General features: G+C 41.0%; 1 protein-coding gene across 3 annotated transcripts in view; it reads right to left on the reverse strand.

The window, feature by feature from the left end:
• The window catches only part of phkb (phosphorylase kinase, beta), a 258,511-nt gene that overhangs the window by 113,096 nt on the left and 128,184 nt on the right, over nt 1-17,231 (reverse strand). For all 3 annotated transcript variants that reach the window (XM_067997927.1, XM_067997926.1, XM_067997928.1), the window contains 2 exons: nt 11,785-11,862; nt 3,956-4,114 (listed from right to left, as the gene is read on the reverse strand). In XM_067997927.1, the coding sequence (XP_067854028.1) occupies nt 3,956-4,114; nt 11,785-11,862 (237 nt within the window). The remainder of the gene's footprint in view (nt 1-3,955; nt 4,115-11,784; nt 11,863-17,231) is intronic.

The following is a 17,231-nucleotide window of genomic DNA, read 5'->3' on the forward strand; positions in this document are numbered from 1 at the left end:
TAAAATTTGGCCAGAATATTGTATCATGCTAATCCATGCAATTATCATCTATTGGTTTGTTGCACGTTTTGCAACATACCCACCATATGTCACAGAATACAATTTGTGGATGTTCAGAATTACAATGGATTATAAGTAGGGATGACTAATTAGAGCATGAGCATTAACAAATTATTTGGCCACGGTGGGCATCACAGCCAAGTCTGATCTAATCCTTGTGTGACATCCACACATGCACTTTCCAAAAGCTTCACCAGATAACAACCAAGAGTGGCAAGTGTGACTGATATTCCCTCTCCCCGTTCCAGGTGGTCTAGGCCACTTATATAAGAACATAAGAAATAGGAGCAGGAGTAGGCCAATCGGCCCCTCGAGCCTGCTCCGCCATTCAATAAGATCATGGCTGATCTGATCCTAACCTCAAATCTAAATTCATGTCCAATTTCCTGCCCGCTCCCCGTAACCCCTAATTCCCTTTACTTCTAGGAAACTATCTATTTCTGTTTTAAATTTATTTAATGGTGTAGCTTCCACAGCTTCCTGGGGCAGCAAATTCCACAGACCTACTACCCTCTGAGTGAAGAAGTTTCTCCTCATCTCAGTTTTGAAAGAGCAGCCCCCCTTATTCGAAGATTATGCCCCCTAGTTCTAGTTTCACCCATCCTTGGGAACATCCTTACCGCATCCACCCGATCAAGCCCCTTCACAATCTTATATGTTTCAATAAGATCGCCTCTCATTCTTCTGAACTCCAATGAGTAGAGTCCCAAACTACTCAACCTCTCCTCATATGTCCGCCCCCTCATCCCCGGGATTAATCGAGCGAACCTTCTTTGTACTGCCTCGAGAGCAAGTATGTCTTTTCTTAAGTATGGACACCAAAACTGTATGCAGTATTCCAGGTGCGGTCTCACCAATACCTTATATAACTGCAGCAATACCTCCCTGTTTTTATATTCTATCCCCCAAGCAATAAAAGCCAACATTCCGTTGGCCTTCTTGATCACCTGCTGCACCTGCATACTAACTTTTTGATTTTCTTGCACTAGGACCCCCAGATCCCTTTGTACTGCAGTACTTTCCAGTTTCTCGCCATTAAGATAATAACTTGCTCTTTGATTTTTCCTCATACCTTCTCCCTGGGCAAGATCAGTTAATTCAACACAGACTGGGCTTTTGAACTTTGTACCATCTTAATCTGTACAGTTCAGTTCCATACTGAATAGTGCATTTCACAACTGAGCCTTTGAGCAGTCCAGCATGTGGTACATATTTAGTGTTACTACTACAAGAATAGTTGCAAAAATTGTAAAATGCACATTTGTTAGCAAGATGATACAAAGATGGGAGGGAAAGTAGAGAGTGAGGAGGACATAAAAAACCTACAAGGGGATATAGACAGGCTGGGTGAGTGGGCGGAGATTTGGCAGATGCAATACAATATTGGAAAATGTGAGGTTATGCACTATGGCAGGAAAAATCAGAGAGCAAGTTATTATCTTAATGGCGAGCAACTGGAAAGTACTGCAGTACAAAGGGATCTGGGGGTCCTAGTGCAAGAAAATCAAAAAGTTAGTTTGCAGGTGCAGCAGGTGATCAAGAAGGCCAACGGAATGTTGGCGTTTATTGCTAGGGGGATAGAATATAAAAACAGGGAGGTATTGCTGCAGTTATATAGGGTATTGGTGAGACCGCACCTGGAATACTGCATACAGTTTTGGTCTCCATACTTAAGAAAAGACATACTTGCTCTCGAGGCAGTACAAAGAAGGTTCACTCGGTTAATCCCGGGGATGAGGGGGCGGACATATGAGGAGAGGTTGAGTAGATTGGGACTCTACTCATTGGAGTTCAGAAGAATGAGAGGCGATCTTATTGAAACATATAAGATTGTGAAGGGGCTTGATCGGGTGGATGCGGTAAGGATGTTCCCAAGGATGGGTGAAACTAGAACTAGGGGGCATAATCTTAGAATAAGGGGCTGCTCTTTCAAAACTGAGATGAGGAGAAACTTCTTCACTCAGAGGGTGGTCGGTCTGTGGAATTTGCTGCCCCAGGAAGCTGTGGCAGCTACATCGTTAAATAAATTTAAAACAGAAATAGACAGTTTCCGAGAAGTAAAGGGTATTAGGGGTTACGGGGAGTGGGCAGGAAATTGGACATGAATTTAGATTTGAGGTTAGGATCAGATCAGCCATGATCTTATTGAATGGCGGAGCAGGCTCGAGGGGCCGATTGGCCTACTCCTGCTCCTATTTCTTATGTTCTTATGTTCTTATGCCACCATTGTTTCAGGTCAGAAGAAGTTCATAACACTTATCTTTGGAATTTTTCAAAGGAGTAAATTCCCTTTGGACCAACATAAAAAATGATTAAATCTTATTTTGGCTTTATTAGGTGATGCAATGTTCAATGTACTAAATTCAATTGCTTAAAGAGCTATTGAGAGGCTGATTACTTCCATCTCCTACCCCAACCATTCAGAAGGGTGAGATAAGAAATGAACCAAGGCCTGAAAGTATAGAGAATCCAGTACATGTGACATATGTTTGTACAGTTGCTCAAATTATTGGAGGTTGGGAGTGTCCTAGACCCCAATGAATTGCTTGGCAACATAGATTGCTACACATAACAGCAAATTATTTGCTTTATGTTCAATCATAGACCTGTTTTCATGCAACATATGAGCTCATAAAATGGTCAACAAAACGGCCCTAATCAAAGTCACAAATGACACTTTCTGTGATGGTGACCGTAGTGGATTATCCCTCCTTGCCCTCTTGGACCTTTCTGCAGCATTTGATACAACCCATCACACCATCCTCTCCTCCACTGTCCACGCTTACGTTTAAGATCGTAGCCGGAGTACCTTGATCAATGGCTTCTCTTTCCAGCCCCATACCATCACCTCAAGAGTCCCCAAGGATCCATGCTTGGTTTCTTCCTCTTTCTCATCTACTTGCTGCCCCTTGGCAAAATCATCCAGAGATATGGGATCAGCTTCCACATGCACGTTGATGATCCCTAGCTTACACCTCTCCACCACCTCTCTCAAACCATCACTGCTTCTGCTACCAGACTGACTGCCCAATATTCAGTTTCGGATCAGCCATAACTTCCTCTAGCTAAAAATCAGAAAGATCAAAGCTTTTGCCTTCAGCCCCCAGCAGAATCTGCATATCCTTTCCACTGACTCCATTCCACTTCCCAGTGACTCACTCAGGTTGAGCCACACTGTTTGCAACCTCAGCATCGTGCTCAACCCTGAGCTAAGTTTCCAACTCCACATCCTCTCTATCACAAAGACCACATACTTCCATAGCAACATCACTGTCGTCTGCCCTACCTCAGCCCATCTGCTACCAAAACACTCATCCATGCCTTTGTCACCTCCAGACTTGTTTACTCGAATGCTCTCTTTGCTGGCCTCTAATCCTCCTCTCTACATAAACTTCAGCTTATCCAAAACTCTTTGTCATAGCCTGTCCTGCACCAAGTCTTGTTCACCCATTGCTCCTGTTCTTGCCAACCTATAATGGCTCTTGATCTCCAGTATCTCAAATTTGAAATCCTCATCCTTGCGTTTAAAACCCTCCATGGCCTTACTGCTGTCTATCTCTAAAACCTCATTCAGACCTACAATGCCCCTGCCACATTCTCCATTCTTCTGACTCTGGCCTCTTGTGCATCCCCCCGTCATTGGCAGCTGTGTTTTCAGCTGCCTAGGTCACATGTTCTGGAATTCCCTCCCCAAACTTGCCCACCCCCTTAAAATATACATCTTCAACCAAGCTTTTTGTTATCCTTCATAATCTCTGCTGCTGCTTTGGCTCAGTGTTGATTTTTGCTTATACTTCTGTGTATCGCTGATGGATTTTTTTTACATTAAAGGTGCTATATAAATGCAGGTTGTTGTTGTTAGCTACTAATATAATGAGTTTACCCAGCAACTTACCAAGCAACTTTGCAATGATATACAAGGCCTGTCCCCATAGGAAAAGATTTCCATCACGTCCAACGTTGCTAGGATAACGCTTTAGGCTGCCTGGTGATGCTCTTTCTAATTCAATAAAATCACCCGGCACATAATAGTACTTTGGTACAATGGCAAAGCCTGCAGGGTTAAGGAATAGATGTTGATTAAGCATATGCATCACAAAACTCATTCATATTCTGAACAAACTGAAGAAGAAACTTATTTATATTCAAAATAGAAAATAGGCTATTCTTCAAGAACTTGGAGGTAAGTTTTAAATTGATCTCCATATTTCTTTTATCATTCTTGCTGCAATAACATTCTGCTAACTAGGTCGATTCCAATTGTACAGAATTTACAACTGCAGTTTTAAAATAAAATGACATACTGATAACTGTTACAATTTAGAGTTTCAAATGCTGTTTTCTCTTTCAAGTCTTGTATCAGACTCTCCCCCACCCCCCAAACAAACTGTGTTATTTGTTACCTGGAGTGCACATTTTAGATTATGATATGTAATGTTGCAAGATTAACAATTGACAGGGTTAACAATTAACCTATTTTGTAGTTATACTGCATACTGGAATTTACGTAAGATTCACACTACTTCTCCTATTAATTTGACTGCAGAAATATCACCCATCGAACCAGATCTTATAAGTTTCTATGCTTCTGTAAAGTTCCTTGGGACATTTTACTACATTAAAGGCGCTATATAAATGCAAGATGTTGTTGTTGATGTTGTTAAGTTACTTTGATGTTTAACAAAATTAAACAATGAAGCATCAGAACTATGCAACATACCACAGCAGAAGGAAAGATTGCTATACATACAATATATAAAGTCAATTAAAGTGACAGTCTTCAATCTTTGGCTTATAAAAATCTCTCCAAAGCACCCTCCTGCACTCAATTTAAATTTATTGGAATTTTCCAGACACTCTCAAAAGAATTCTCTATGATGTTCCATCAGCAGCAAAAAATTTTGCAGCAAATTTCTTTTGAAGATGGTACTGTCATTCCATCATGATCAAAGCAAGAACATTATTTCAGCACGATAAAAGTACAATGTCTCTCCAAGATTAATTACAATATTAGAAGAACTAACTGCTGTAAGATGGCTGAAGCAGCATCGCTAAAAGTACAACTAGCTCATCTCATGTAGAGTTGCTCATGAACAAAAATTAAAATAGTTTCTCTTCCTATAACTGTCACTCTGGTTCTTTTCCACTGCAATTGTTTCTGTGTCCCTCTGCCTTTCTCTCTAGTCTTCCAGCTTTTTTCTCCCTCTATACATATATATGGCTCTGACACACTTCTCTTATTGTGGTTTCCGTATTTCTCACTTGTCTCTAACTCTTATACGTACTCTTTCTATACGCCTCTGCTTTCCTTTGACTCTTCTCTTCCATATGTCTCAAAATCTCTCTCTACGGTTTTTTCATATTCTCTTTAATTTATGTACTTAATTTCTATCTCCTACTTTTTTCAAAAGAGTATGCAGCAAGACGGAAGGAAACAAGCACATGGTTGGAGGTGGGAATTAGGATTAGAGATGGGGGGGAGGGGAAAAAGGTTTTCTGAGAGCTACAGGAACAAATTCAGGCAAGAAAGTGGGAGAGCTAAGGTTAGGATTGTGGGGTGTGGGCCTCTGGTTGGCACGATGGAGGGAGTAGAGGATGGGAGATGGGGATAGGAGCACTTGAAAGGGTTAACATCTGGGAAAACTGAAGTCGTGTGCTTCAAAGAACTCGGGGGTGGGAAGGGAAGGCAAGGCAACTGGGCCCTGGGAGCACCCTTAAGTGGAATGGTGCCTTGGATCATTTGGTAGGCCTGGAGTTTGAGGCCTGCGAATATTCAGGAGAAGGGGTTGGAGTAGCACTCGGCGGGTGGCTGGGGTCTAGAAGCACCAGGGAGGCTAGGACATTGGATGGGGCTGGCGATTGGGAGAAGTGGAGTGGTGTTCTAAGTATCTGGGAGCATTGAAGAATCTTGAAGCAGTGAGGGGACTGGAGCGCAGCTGTACTATGTGGTACAGAGTGATTGTGGCTGCTGAGATTAAAAGTGCCAAGACCAGAGAATCAATCTCAGAAGCTAAGTAGTATTTTGAATGTAATCTGGATTAGCTGTGAGGAGGGCAAAATTGTGTATGCATGGAGCAAGTGCGGGACAGAATGGTACATGCACAGAATCAACTGGGTCACAGAGTTGTACATGCGCAAAGGTATAAAAATATCAGGATGCCCAGGGAGGAAGCAGCCGGGTTGAAGAACTAGAGCAACGGAATGTTAAGCAAAGCTGTGCACTAGGAGCGCTACCTTGTAAAATCTACCTCATATCTACTTGCTCCCAAAATTCTAATTTTCCCTGCAACAGCAGAAAAGAATATTTCTAATGTGTCCTTGTCTATCAAGATACCTACCCCACACCATGGCTGCTATTTCTGGTAGAGAACCATATGAAGAAGTGGGTGGTAATCCCAGTGATAAGTCTGCCAACTTGTATAGTGAAAATCAAGCAATATTCATTTATATAGCTTTTATTAGAAATAAAATTTCATGTAAAATAAAGGGGAGGCTTCTTTGTAAATACACACAGAACAGATCCCTGGGCTGAGTTACAAAGCTGCAATTCAATTACGTTCAGATGAAGTCATTAATCAAAGCAGAGAATCTTGAGCAGTTTGTGAATGCCTTTTGAAACCAAAGACTGAATTATAGCTTGCAAGTTATGCCAAATATTTTAAAATTCATTTCAGTTTTCCTTAATTTAAAAACAAAATTCATTCATGTCATGTTTTGGGTACATTAAGGCTGTGAGATTGAAGTGGCACGGTTCAGGACCTGGACATTTGCTTACTATCAGTATATAGCATGTACTATCTATATTAATGGCTGTTACTAGTTGACAATTTAAACAGATTAAAAAAGGTAATATGCCTTCTTTCAAATGCCGATATATTGTTTAGTTCACTGTTCCAAATCTTTGGTGTATATAAGGAGTACAATATTACAAAAGGTTACAAATTCTATGAAATATATTTCACTTCCAGCATGCAAAAATCACATTGTGCATTAAAATACATATCATACAAATAAATATCATTTTATCACCTTCAAATTAGCAGATGTATTTTGTAGTATCTAGTCCCTGAAACTCATCTATGGCATTTTCTTTTACAAGTTTGTAATACAAATTTATAAATCTGTTCAAATAATTCCTAGTGTCTTTTATAAACTACAATGGTACAAATGTTATTGCAAAATATTGTTTGAAAGCTATTTAACATAAAGCAGGAAACAATCTCATCAATCATCTGCACAGAATACAATTTTCCTTTTCCATGGATTCAAGTAGTTTTGCAGAATCTATATAATATATTCACAGATATCAAGCGTGGTCCCTTTAGAATTTATTTCGCACTTTCACTTCATTTTGTTTGAGACTGATTTTATTATAGCGTCTTACAGCAGCAGAATATGATACTGTTCCCTGTAGACTGCTCCACATGTAAAATGCCCATCTTCTTATGTTCAAGAAAATGGACAGTCTAGTTTAAAAAGTTAAACACATAGGCTTCCAGCAAATCACCCCTGTAAGACAAGATATTCAAACCAAAAGGTAATGATGAGTCTATATAAAACCGCTAGACTGCAATTAGAGTATGGTGTGCAATTTTGGGCTTCACACTATAGGAAGGATTTTGAGGCTTTAGAGAGGGTACAATGCAGATTTACTAGGGTGCTGCCTGATATGAGAGATACAAAAGGGTCCAGAGGGGTAATTTTTTCACTCAAAGGGTGGTGAGTGTCTGGAATGAGCTGCCAGAGGCAGTAGTAGAGGCGGGTACAATTTTGTCTTTTATAAAGCATTTGGACAGTTACATGGGTAAGATGGGTATAGAGGGATATGGGCCAAGTGCAGGCAATTGGGACTAGCTTAGTGGTATAAACTGGGCGACATGGACATGTTGGGCCGAAGGGCCTATTTCCATGTTGTAAACTTCTATGATTCTATGAGGAAATACAAATACAAGGAAAGACTTGGAAAGTTGGGACATTTTCATTTGAACAATACAGATTGTTAGATGGAAGCAGATTGTTCCCAGTAGTTGAAGGGCCAAGGACAAAGAGCTATAGGTATAAGATTCAATGATAGAGATTTAGAACAGAGGGCAGGAGAAACTTCTTCTCACTAAGAGTTTTGAGCTTGTGGAATTCACTTCCAGGGTTAGTGGTTGAGGCAGAAACTATGTCTATATTCAAGATTAGATTGAATAGGCGGGTGAAGGAAAAGGGGTTGAGGGATATGGGAACATGGTGGGCAAATTTGATTGGAACTATTTGCTCATGTGAAGGGTAACCACCACCACAACTGGTTGGGCCAAATGGCCTGTTTTCCATGTTATAATTTCTATATATTTCTACATGCAACTACTTTTGAAATAAGAACATTACTGTAGTGATAGGACAGTCATTGCAATGCAAAGTATTCTTCACTTTGGTTATTCTACTGTAAAGATTTATAAAAATTCTTCTACATGGTAAGAGAAATTACCCTTTAAATTAGAATCCGGCATTCATTTTAAAATTCAGTACCAGATAAGTACAGCTGTGTCTTTGACTGGCATTGAATCTCAAATCATTAAAATGTCCAGGTCAGCATCCAGGATCACGGATTTGTCATAACCACTCACTGACGATGCCCATAACTGGTGAAACAAATCGGGTCTACATGAGGTTGTAGGCACTACATTAAATATAATATTTCATTGATTACTCAAAATATTTGTGAAATAGGATGTAACTTGGAAGTGATTTTCTTAAAGTAGGCAGGATGGATTGGTTGGTCAAATATTTTAATCAGCAGGTTAACTGAAATAGATCGTGAACATAACGAAAGGGGTCATGATTTTTTTTCCCCGTCATGTTCAAAGGAATAGTATATTGAAACATGAAATAACAGATGTTGTTTGTGGGCATTGAGTGCATGAGCTACTTCCCCGACAGGAAGCCATTGTTCCTGTCCTGCCTGCTCCACAAGTAGCTAAGAACCTCCCTAATGCATCATGCCTCCATTTACTCATTTCATTTGACACTATAAAATAATGTTGCTCCGTCTGCTTTTGCTCTTGCAGTGAATCCTCTTGGGAAGTGCAGCTATCCCAGCTTTCTCCGTAGACTTAAATCAGCCTATTACTATCATTTGTAACATTCTGATTTCTAAGTGTGAGAACAGATGGTATTGCTCTATAGACCGTAACCTACCCTTAATATCTCTCTCCGTGAGAGCAAGGGCAGGAAGCAGCAGTATTATTATACAGAGTAAAATAATAAGGAAAGAAGGGAAGCAGATTCAGAGTGTGATGAAGAAGTATAACAGGCTAGAAGAGGACAGAGGGTGATCTGAAGCATAGCAAGAAAAAAGATCACCATAAGCATGAAGTAGGCAGTTGGGAGGAATTGTAATAAATCAATAATAATGCTGTCCATTGCTTTTCCAATAAATTAAACCGTGGGATTCAAATTCTATTTTTCGTTACTATACTAGCTAGGAGTCCCCAGATTGTGCCATAACAGATAGTTGCATTTGAATCTCTGGGAAAAACCATAGACAATGGAATTAATTATTATTATTTAGGATAATTAAATAGTCATTTGCACTGTAAAAATGTGTTCAGCCCTTGCAAAAATGCAGTTAACTTTGAGCCTTCTATAAAGGTGAGCTTCATATTCTAAGTGCTCTAAATTCCATATTTTTCTGGTGGCAAATTATGGATGAATCACCACTTTTAGCTCAGTCTTCTACTATTTGCTATGATAAACGAGGTACAACAGTTGCAGAGAGATGCCCTCTCCATACAGCATTGGCCATTGGTCAAATATTTATGTGAGAAACCTCATTATGGCATTAAGCCAGTTTATCAATAAATAATGAATCTATCATGTTCATGTTTAACAGAATTACAATGTGCTGCATTAATTGCTTCATATTAGTCAGTAACAGGATTATTTTCATCCAAAGGGAAGTTGTTCTGTGAGATAACCCTGCTGGGAGCTCTGCTGGAATCCAGACACACTAATACCGTAGCACAAATGAGCTGGAACACAGCACTGTCAGGTCAACTTCTTAGATGTCATAATTTTCCCAGCAAGCTAAATTTAAGCATGACTGGGAATCTGGCAACTATAGTAGGACTGGCTGTTTAGGCCCTCTTCCTGATGAGATGGGAGTGCATCACTGAGAATACAATCACTAACAGAATTATCAGGCGTTCAAAATGGTAATATAGGGATTTATAAGCTGCATAAAAGGAAGAGCTGAACTACACAACAGTGGTTTTAATCCACCTGCTTCTTAGATACTGACTTGAATCGCTAACAGTCCTATTAAATGCAACGTAAGCAATCTCCTTTATTTTTACTACTTGTTGAACATTTTGAAATTTTGTTAAAAGTGATTTTTTTCCCCCTATGCTAGGATTTAGACATTCAAGTACATTTCTACAAGAAAGAAAGAAATTAATCCCTTTTACTAAGAATTCAAGAAGGGTTTCACATTTGTGAAAGAACATTACAGTGACTTTCAATCCATCTGATTGGATGAAAGTTTGCTTTCTCCACTGGTTGTAAGAATCCTTCTGATGTGACATTATTTTGGGCAGGTTCAATATAGTTTCTAATGTACACATATCTGCAACAAAGAAAACTACAGAATTCAGCACACTTTTCCAACTTCACTTGAAGAGATCATACTGATTGGTATAGGAAATAGAAAATTCACACTAATGCAGAAGATGTGATTTTCTATGGTTGCAGGTAAAATACCTTTTTGGGCAGATGAAGGAAAACTTTAATTTGTATTCAGACAAAGCCAAACCTGACCTGGGAGTATGTGACACTGATACTGGGTGCCGAAAACGGAGAAGAACTATTCTATCCTTACTGCTAATTCGTCATTTTAATAAGACGTTCATTAAAAAAAAATTAGAAGTTTTGATCAGTACGATGGTAGGAGGTTCAGAGACCATTTAAAATGAGAGCTCCAGAGGTGGCGCAACAAGTTAGAACATGGATGAATAGCAACGCAAGAAAATTGGGAAGCAAATGTAATCAGATACATTGCTGTGAGGAGAAACCAAATGGAGGATGGGAGCCTCCCCAGAGAGGATGGTAACTGAGGGAAAATTATTGCTGAACTGCCATGATGCACCAATTGAAGGGGAACATTGCTACAGGAGGTGCTGAGCCCAGCTGGTGCTGCAAAAGAAAGTCAGAGAAAACTAAAACTCCATCAATTTAAAAAAAAATTATTTTAACAGAACTTTTCATTGAAAAGAACTCCAAACAAATTGTGTTTGTAAGATTTAGATGTTTTTAAAAAACTGTGCCCACCCCCCATATTTTATTTATGGATCAACTGACCAATCTGCTGTAACTATAAGCAAGAAAGCTTAACTTCACATTAGGTTTACAAATAAGAAGCGTGTTTGTGTTGGTGCATTGCATAAATTCACATATTTAATGAACTCTCCAACTCACGGACTAAACATAAAGCTGTTATCTTATGTACAACCAGGATAAACATGAATGATTGATCCAATTAGAAAGTAACCTCACAAATGTTTTTGTTCAAAATTTTGATTCAAACCTAAATCAAATCTGCTTACAATTTCCTCTGCACATACTTCTAAAACATACAAAAATAAAAAAGATTATATCTTGCTTGAATATGATCATGAATTCTTTTACATTAAAATTACAAAATTCATCAATCCAACTTTTGAGGAACATAAAGTGTTTCCTCACCTTCATATGACTGATGAAGCAAAGGTTCTAGGGACCTCATGTATTCTTCCACTTGATCAGGTTTTCCCCTAAATACTCCTGTAGAAAACAAGTTATTATTACCTTTATTAATTTGTTTCCAAAAAACACTTACTCTCCGATAATATTTTTTTACCAGCTTTCCCTTTAATTCATTGTACATTTATATTCATTATATATAATTCTACACAGGTCATGCAATATTCAATAAGGATATATTAAACATCAGCTGTGACAACATCATGCCCATTAAATATTTTTCACTAATATCAGTGCTTTAGAGATCTATTTTATATAGCAACATGCGTATAGTGAGAAAATTCTAATGTCCCAAATCACTTACTATTTAACACAGTGAAATTACTAGCCATTCATAGTGAAAGCAGAATACAAATTTCCATTGTCTAACCAATAAGGAGTATCATAGATAGGTCTCACAGATTATTAAAACTCAATTCGGGTACGGTAGCATAGTGGTTATGTTACTGGACGAAAATCCAGAGTCATGAGTTCAAATCCCACCACGGCAGCTGGCGAATTTAAATTCAATTAATTAAATTCAATTAATTAAATAAAATCTGGAATTAAAATACTAGTATCAGTAATGATGGCCATGAAACTACCGGATTGTCGTAAAAACCCATTTGGTTCACTAATGTCCTTTAGGGAAGGAAACCTGCCGTCCTTACCTGGTCTGGCCTATATGTGACTCCAGACCCACAGCAGCGTGGTTGATTCTTAATTGCCCTCTGAAATGGCCAAGCGAGCCACTCAGTTGTAAAATATCGCTACGAAAAGTCATAATAAGAATAAAACCGGACGGACCACTCGGCACCGGACACGACAATGGCAAACCAAGCCCAGTCGACCCTGCAAGGTCCTCCTTACTAACATCTGGGGACTTGTGCCAAAATTGGGAGAGCTGTCCCACAGACTAGTCAAGCAACAGCCTGACATAGCCATACTCACAGAATCATACCTTTCAGCCAACGTCCCAGACTCTTCCATTACCAGCCCTGGGTATGTCCTGTCCCACCGGCAGGACAGACCCACCAGAGGTGGTGGTACAGTGATATACAGTCAGGAGGGAGTGGCCCTGGGAGTCCTCAACATTGACTCTGGACCCCATGAAATCTCATGGCATCAGGTCAAACATGGGCAAGGAAACCTCCTGCTGATTACCACCTACCGTCCTCCGCTCAGCTGATGAATCAGTCCTCCTCCATGTTGAGCACCACTTGGAGGAAGCACTGAGGGTAGCAAGGGCACAAAATGTACTCTGGGTGGGGGACTTCAAAGTCTATCACCAAGAGTGGCTCGGTAGCACCACTACTGACCGAGCTGGCCGAGTCCTGAAGGACATAGCTGCCAGACTGGGCCTGCGGCAGGTGGTGAGCGAACCAACACGAGGGAAAAGCTTACTTGACCTCGTCCTCACCAATCTACCTGTCGCACATGCATCTGTCCATGACAGTATTGGTAGGAGTGACCACCGCACAGTCCTCGTGGAGATGAAGTCCCGTCTTCGCACTGAGGACACCATCCAACGTGTTGTGTGGCACTACCACCGTGCCAAATGGGATAGATTCAGCAGCTCTAAACTGGGTATCCATGAGGCGCTGTGGGCCATCAGCAGCAGCAGAATTGTATTCCAGCACAATCTGTTACCTCATGGCCCGGCATATTCCTCACTCTACCATTACCAACAAGCCAGGGGATCAACCCTGGTTCAATGAGGAGTGTAGAAGAGCATGCCAGGAGCAGCACCAGGCGTACCTAAAAATGAGGTGCCAACCTGGTGAAGCTACAACTAAGGACTACATACTTGCTAAACAGCGGAAGCAACATGCTATAGACAGAGCTAAGCGATTCCACAACCAACGGATCAGATCAAAGCTCTGCAGTCCTGCCACATCCAGTCATGAATGGTGGTGGACAATTAAACAACTAACGGGAGGAGGAGGCTCTGCAAACATCCCCATCCTCAATGACGGCGGAGTCCAGCACGTGAGTGCAAAAGACAAGGCTGAAGCGTTTGCAACCATCTTCAGCCAGAAGTGCCGAGTGGATGATCCATCTCGGCCTCCTCCCGATATCCCCACCATCACGGAAGCCAGTCTTCGGCCAATTCGATTCACTCCACGTGATATCAAGAAACGGATGAGTGCACTGGATACAGCAAAAGCTATGGGCCCCGACAACATCCCAGCTGTAGTGCTGATGACTTGTGCTCCAGAACTAGCTGCGCCTCTAGCCAAGCTGTTCCAGTACAGCTACAACACTGGCATCTACCCGATAATGTGGAAAATTGCCCAGGTTTGTCCTGTCCACAAAAAGCAGGACAAATCCAATCCGGCCAATTACCGCCCCATCAGTCTACTCTCAATCATCAGCAAAGTGATGGAAGGTGTCGTCGACAGTGCTATCAAGCGGCACTTACTCACCAATAACCTGCTCACCGATGCTCAGTTTGGGTTCCGCCAGGACCACTCGGCTCCAGACCTCATTATAGCCTTGGTCCAAACATGGACAAAAGAGCTGAATTCCAGAGGTGAGGTGAGAGTGACTGCCCTTGACATCAAGGCAGCATTTGACCGAGTGTGGCACCAAGGAGCCCTAGTAAAATTGAAGTCAATGGGAATCAGGGGGAAAACTCTTCAGTGGCTGGAGTCATACCTAGCACAAAGGAAGATGGTAGTGGTTGTTGGAGGCCAATCATCTCAGCCCCAGGACATTGCTGCAGGAGTTCCTCAGGGCAGTGTCCTAGGCCCAACCATCTTCAGCTGCTTCATCAATGACCTTGCCTCCATCATAAGGTCAGAAATGGGGATGTTCGCTGATGACTGCACAGTGTTCAGTTCCATTTGCAACCTCTCAAATAATGAAGCAGTCCGAGCCCGCATGCAGCAAGACCTGGACAACATCCAGGCTTGGGCTCATAAGTGGCAAGTAACATTCGCGCCAGATAAGTGCCAGGCAATGACCATCTCCAACAAGAGAGAGTCTAACCACCTCCCCTTGACATTCAACGGCATTACCATCGCCGAATCCCCCACCATCAACATCCTGGGGGTCACCATTGACCAGAAACTTAACTGGACCAGTCATATAAATACTGTGGCTACGAGAGCAGGTCAGAGGCTGGGTATTCTGCGGCGAGTGACTCACCTCCTGACTCCCCAAAGCCTTTCCGCCATCTACAAGGCACAAGTCAGGAGTGTGATGGAATACTCTCCACTTGCTTGGATGAGTGCAGCTCCAACAACACTCAAGAAGCTCGACACCATCCAAGATAAAGCAGCCCGCTTGATTGGCACCCCATCCACCACCCTAAACATTCACTCCCTTCACCACCGGCGCACTGTGGCTGCAGTGTGTACCATCCACAGGATGCACTGCAGCAACTCGCCAAGGCTTCTTCGACAGCACCTCCCAAACCCGCGACCTCTACCATCTAGAAGGACAAGAGCAGCAGGCACATGGGAACAACAACACCTGCACGTACCCCTCCAAGTCACACACCATCCCGACTTGGAAATATATCGCCGTTCCTTCATCGTCGCTGGGACAAAATCCTGGAACTCCCTTCCTAACAGCACTGTGGGAGAACCGTCACCACACGGACTGCAGCTGTTCAAGAAGGCGGCTCACCACCACCTTCTCGAAGGCAATTAGGGATGGGCAATAAATGCTGGCCTCGCCAGCGACGCCCACATCCCGTGAACGAATAAAAAAAAAATTCCTTCCAAAGCAGCAACACAATCATGCATGCATTCAAGTTCATGAATCTCGTGAGATTTGGAAATTTGCTCATTTGGTATAAATCCTAGACATTTCACCTCCTTGATATTCCTGATTAATGTAACTTACTACATGAACGAATGGCCCACAGTTATACTGTCGAAACACGCACATCCCTCTGCTGAGTATATTTCAGACATCAGCATTCAAAACAAACTATCGAATTCAGTCAAATAATTTAAATGAATTTGTATGTGAAAACACATGTAACCACAGGATCAAATGATATTCAACTTCTTCCAGATAAAACTTTAAACATATATTGAATAAGGTGTATTTAAAAATACATAATAACAATGACACAAGTCAGCAACTATAATAACACTTCACCTTCCATTTCTCTATCTATCTCTTCATTGAAACTTTTGGATTTTGCCTTTTGTACGCAACTTCCCTAGGTGTGCAAGAAGCCGCAACTCCACTTTCCCGAAACCCAGTCCCTCAGGACCGTTATAGTGAAAAGCAGCAAAAAAGAAATAACTAGGTTGATACAATACACAACATTCCAAAGACTGTACATTGTGTCATTTAACAAGGCATTTGGGAGGAAATGAACAGTAGCTTTGATCACACTTTGCATATATAAACCATGAATATTAAAAAAAAAACTTAGTCAACAATCATTTGGTTTGAATGATCGATAAAAGTAGTCAACAATAGATTTTTATTGTATTATCTTTGCTATCTTTAATACTGATTACAAAAAGAACATTGGATTTGTTTGTTAATTATGGGAAAAACTGAAATCTGTTTTGTAAACTAGCCTTTGTGGATTAGTGAAAGGAAAACTGTCCCAGCCACATCTCAGACCTTACCCCAACTCTCGACTAATTATTCCCTACTAGCTGGCTTTACAAATGGCTTATGTATGGTCTCAAGGCCTAGCAAGAATACTGATGCTAGATTCATCAGAAAGATCTAAGATTTATAAATGACAGTAAGCATTTCTTTTTATTTGTTCTCAGGATGTGGGTGACATCATTCTTAGTTGCCCTGAGAAAGTGAAATGCTACAGTCCTTATGGTGATTAATGTCATCATGGAAGCACAAATAGAAAATTCAAAGACTTGAAGGTCAGGGGAGGTAGTTGGCATTTTTATGTCAGTAATGTTCATTGCTTAACACTTATGTGGAGCTAATGTAAACTGCCACTTGTCAGCCCAAGTCTGGATGTTGCCCAGGTTCTGCAAAAGGTGCTGATCACCACCTATCATCCCCCCCATAACTGACAAATCGGTACTCCTCCATGCTGAATACTACTTGGATGAAGTTCTGAAGGAAGCAAGAGCACAAAATGTATTCTAGGTGGGGTCCTTCAATATTCACCACCACTGACCAAGGTAGCCGAGCCTTTGTTTGAGACTTCATGGGATTCATAGTTACACTAATCTGATGTTGGCTGAAAAATATGATTCTCTGACTATGACTATGTCAGGTTATTGCTTGATTAGTCTGTGGGACAGCTCTCTCAACTAGATTTTTGGATTCAATGGAAATGAAAATCAGGAGATATATAAAGGACAGCTGAATCGATAGCGTTTGTTTTACACTATTGACCAAAGTCAAAATTACCCCCGGTATTTCCTAGCATAAATCAGTTCTATTTGTTATTTTCAAGTTTCAATATT

Source organism: Heptranchias perlo, chromosome 16 (assembly GCF_035084215.1).
Source record: "Heptranchias perlo isolate sHepPer1 chromosome 16, sHepPer1.hap1, whole genome shotgun sequence".
NCBI classification, from domain to species: Eukaryota; Metazoa; Chordata; class Chondrichthyes; order Hexanchiformes; family Hexanchidae; genus Heptranchias; species Heptranchias perlo.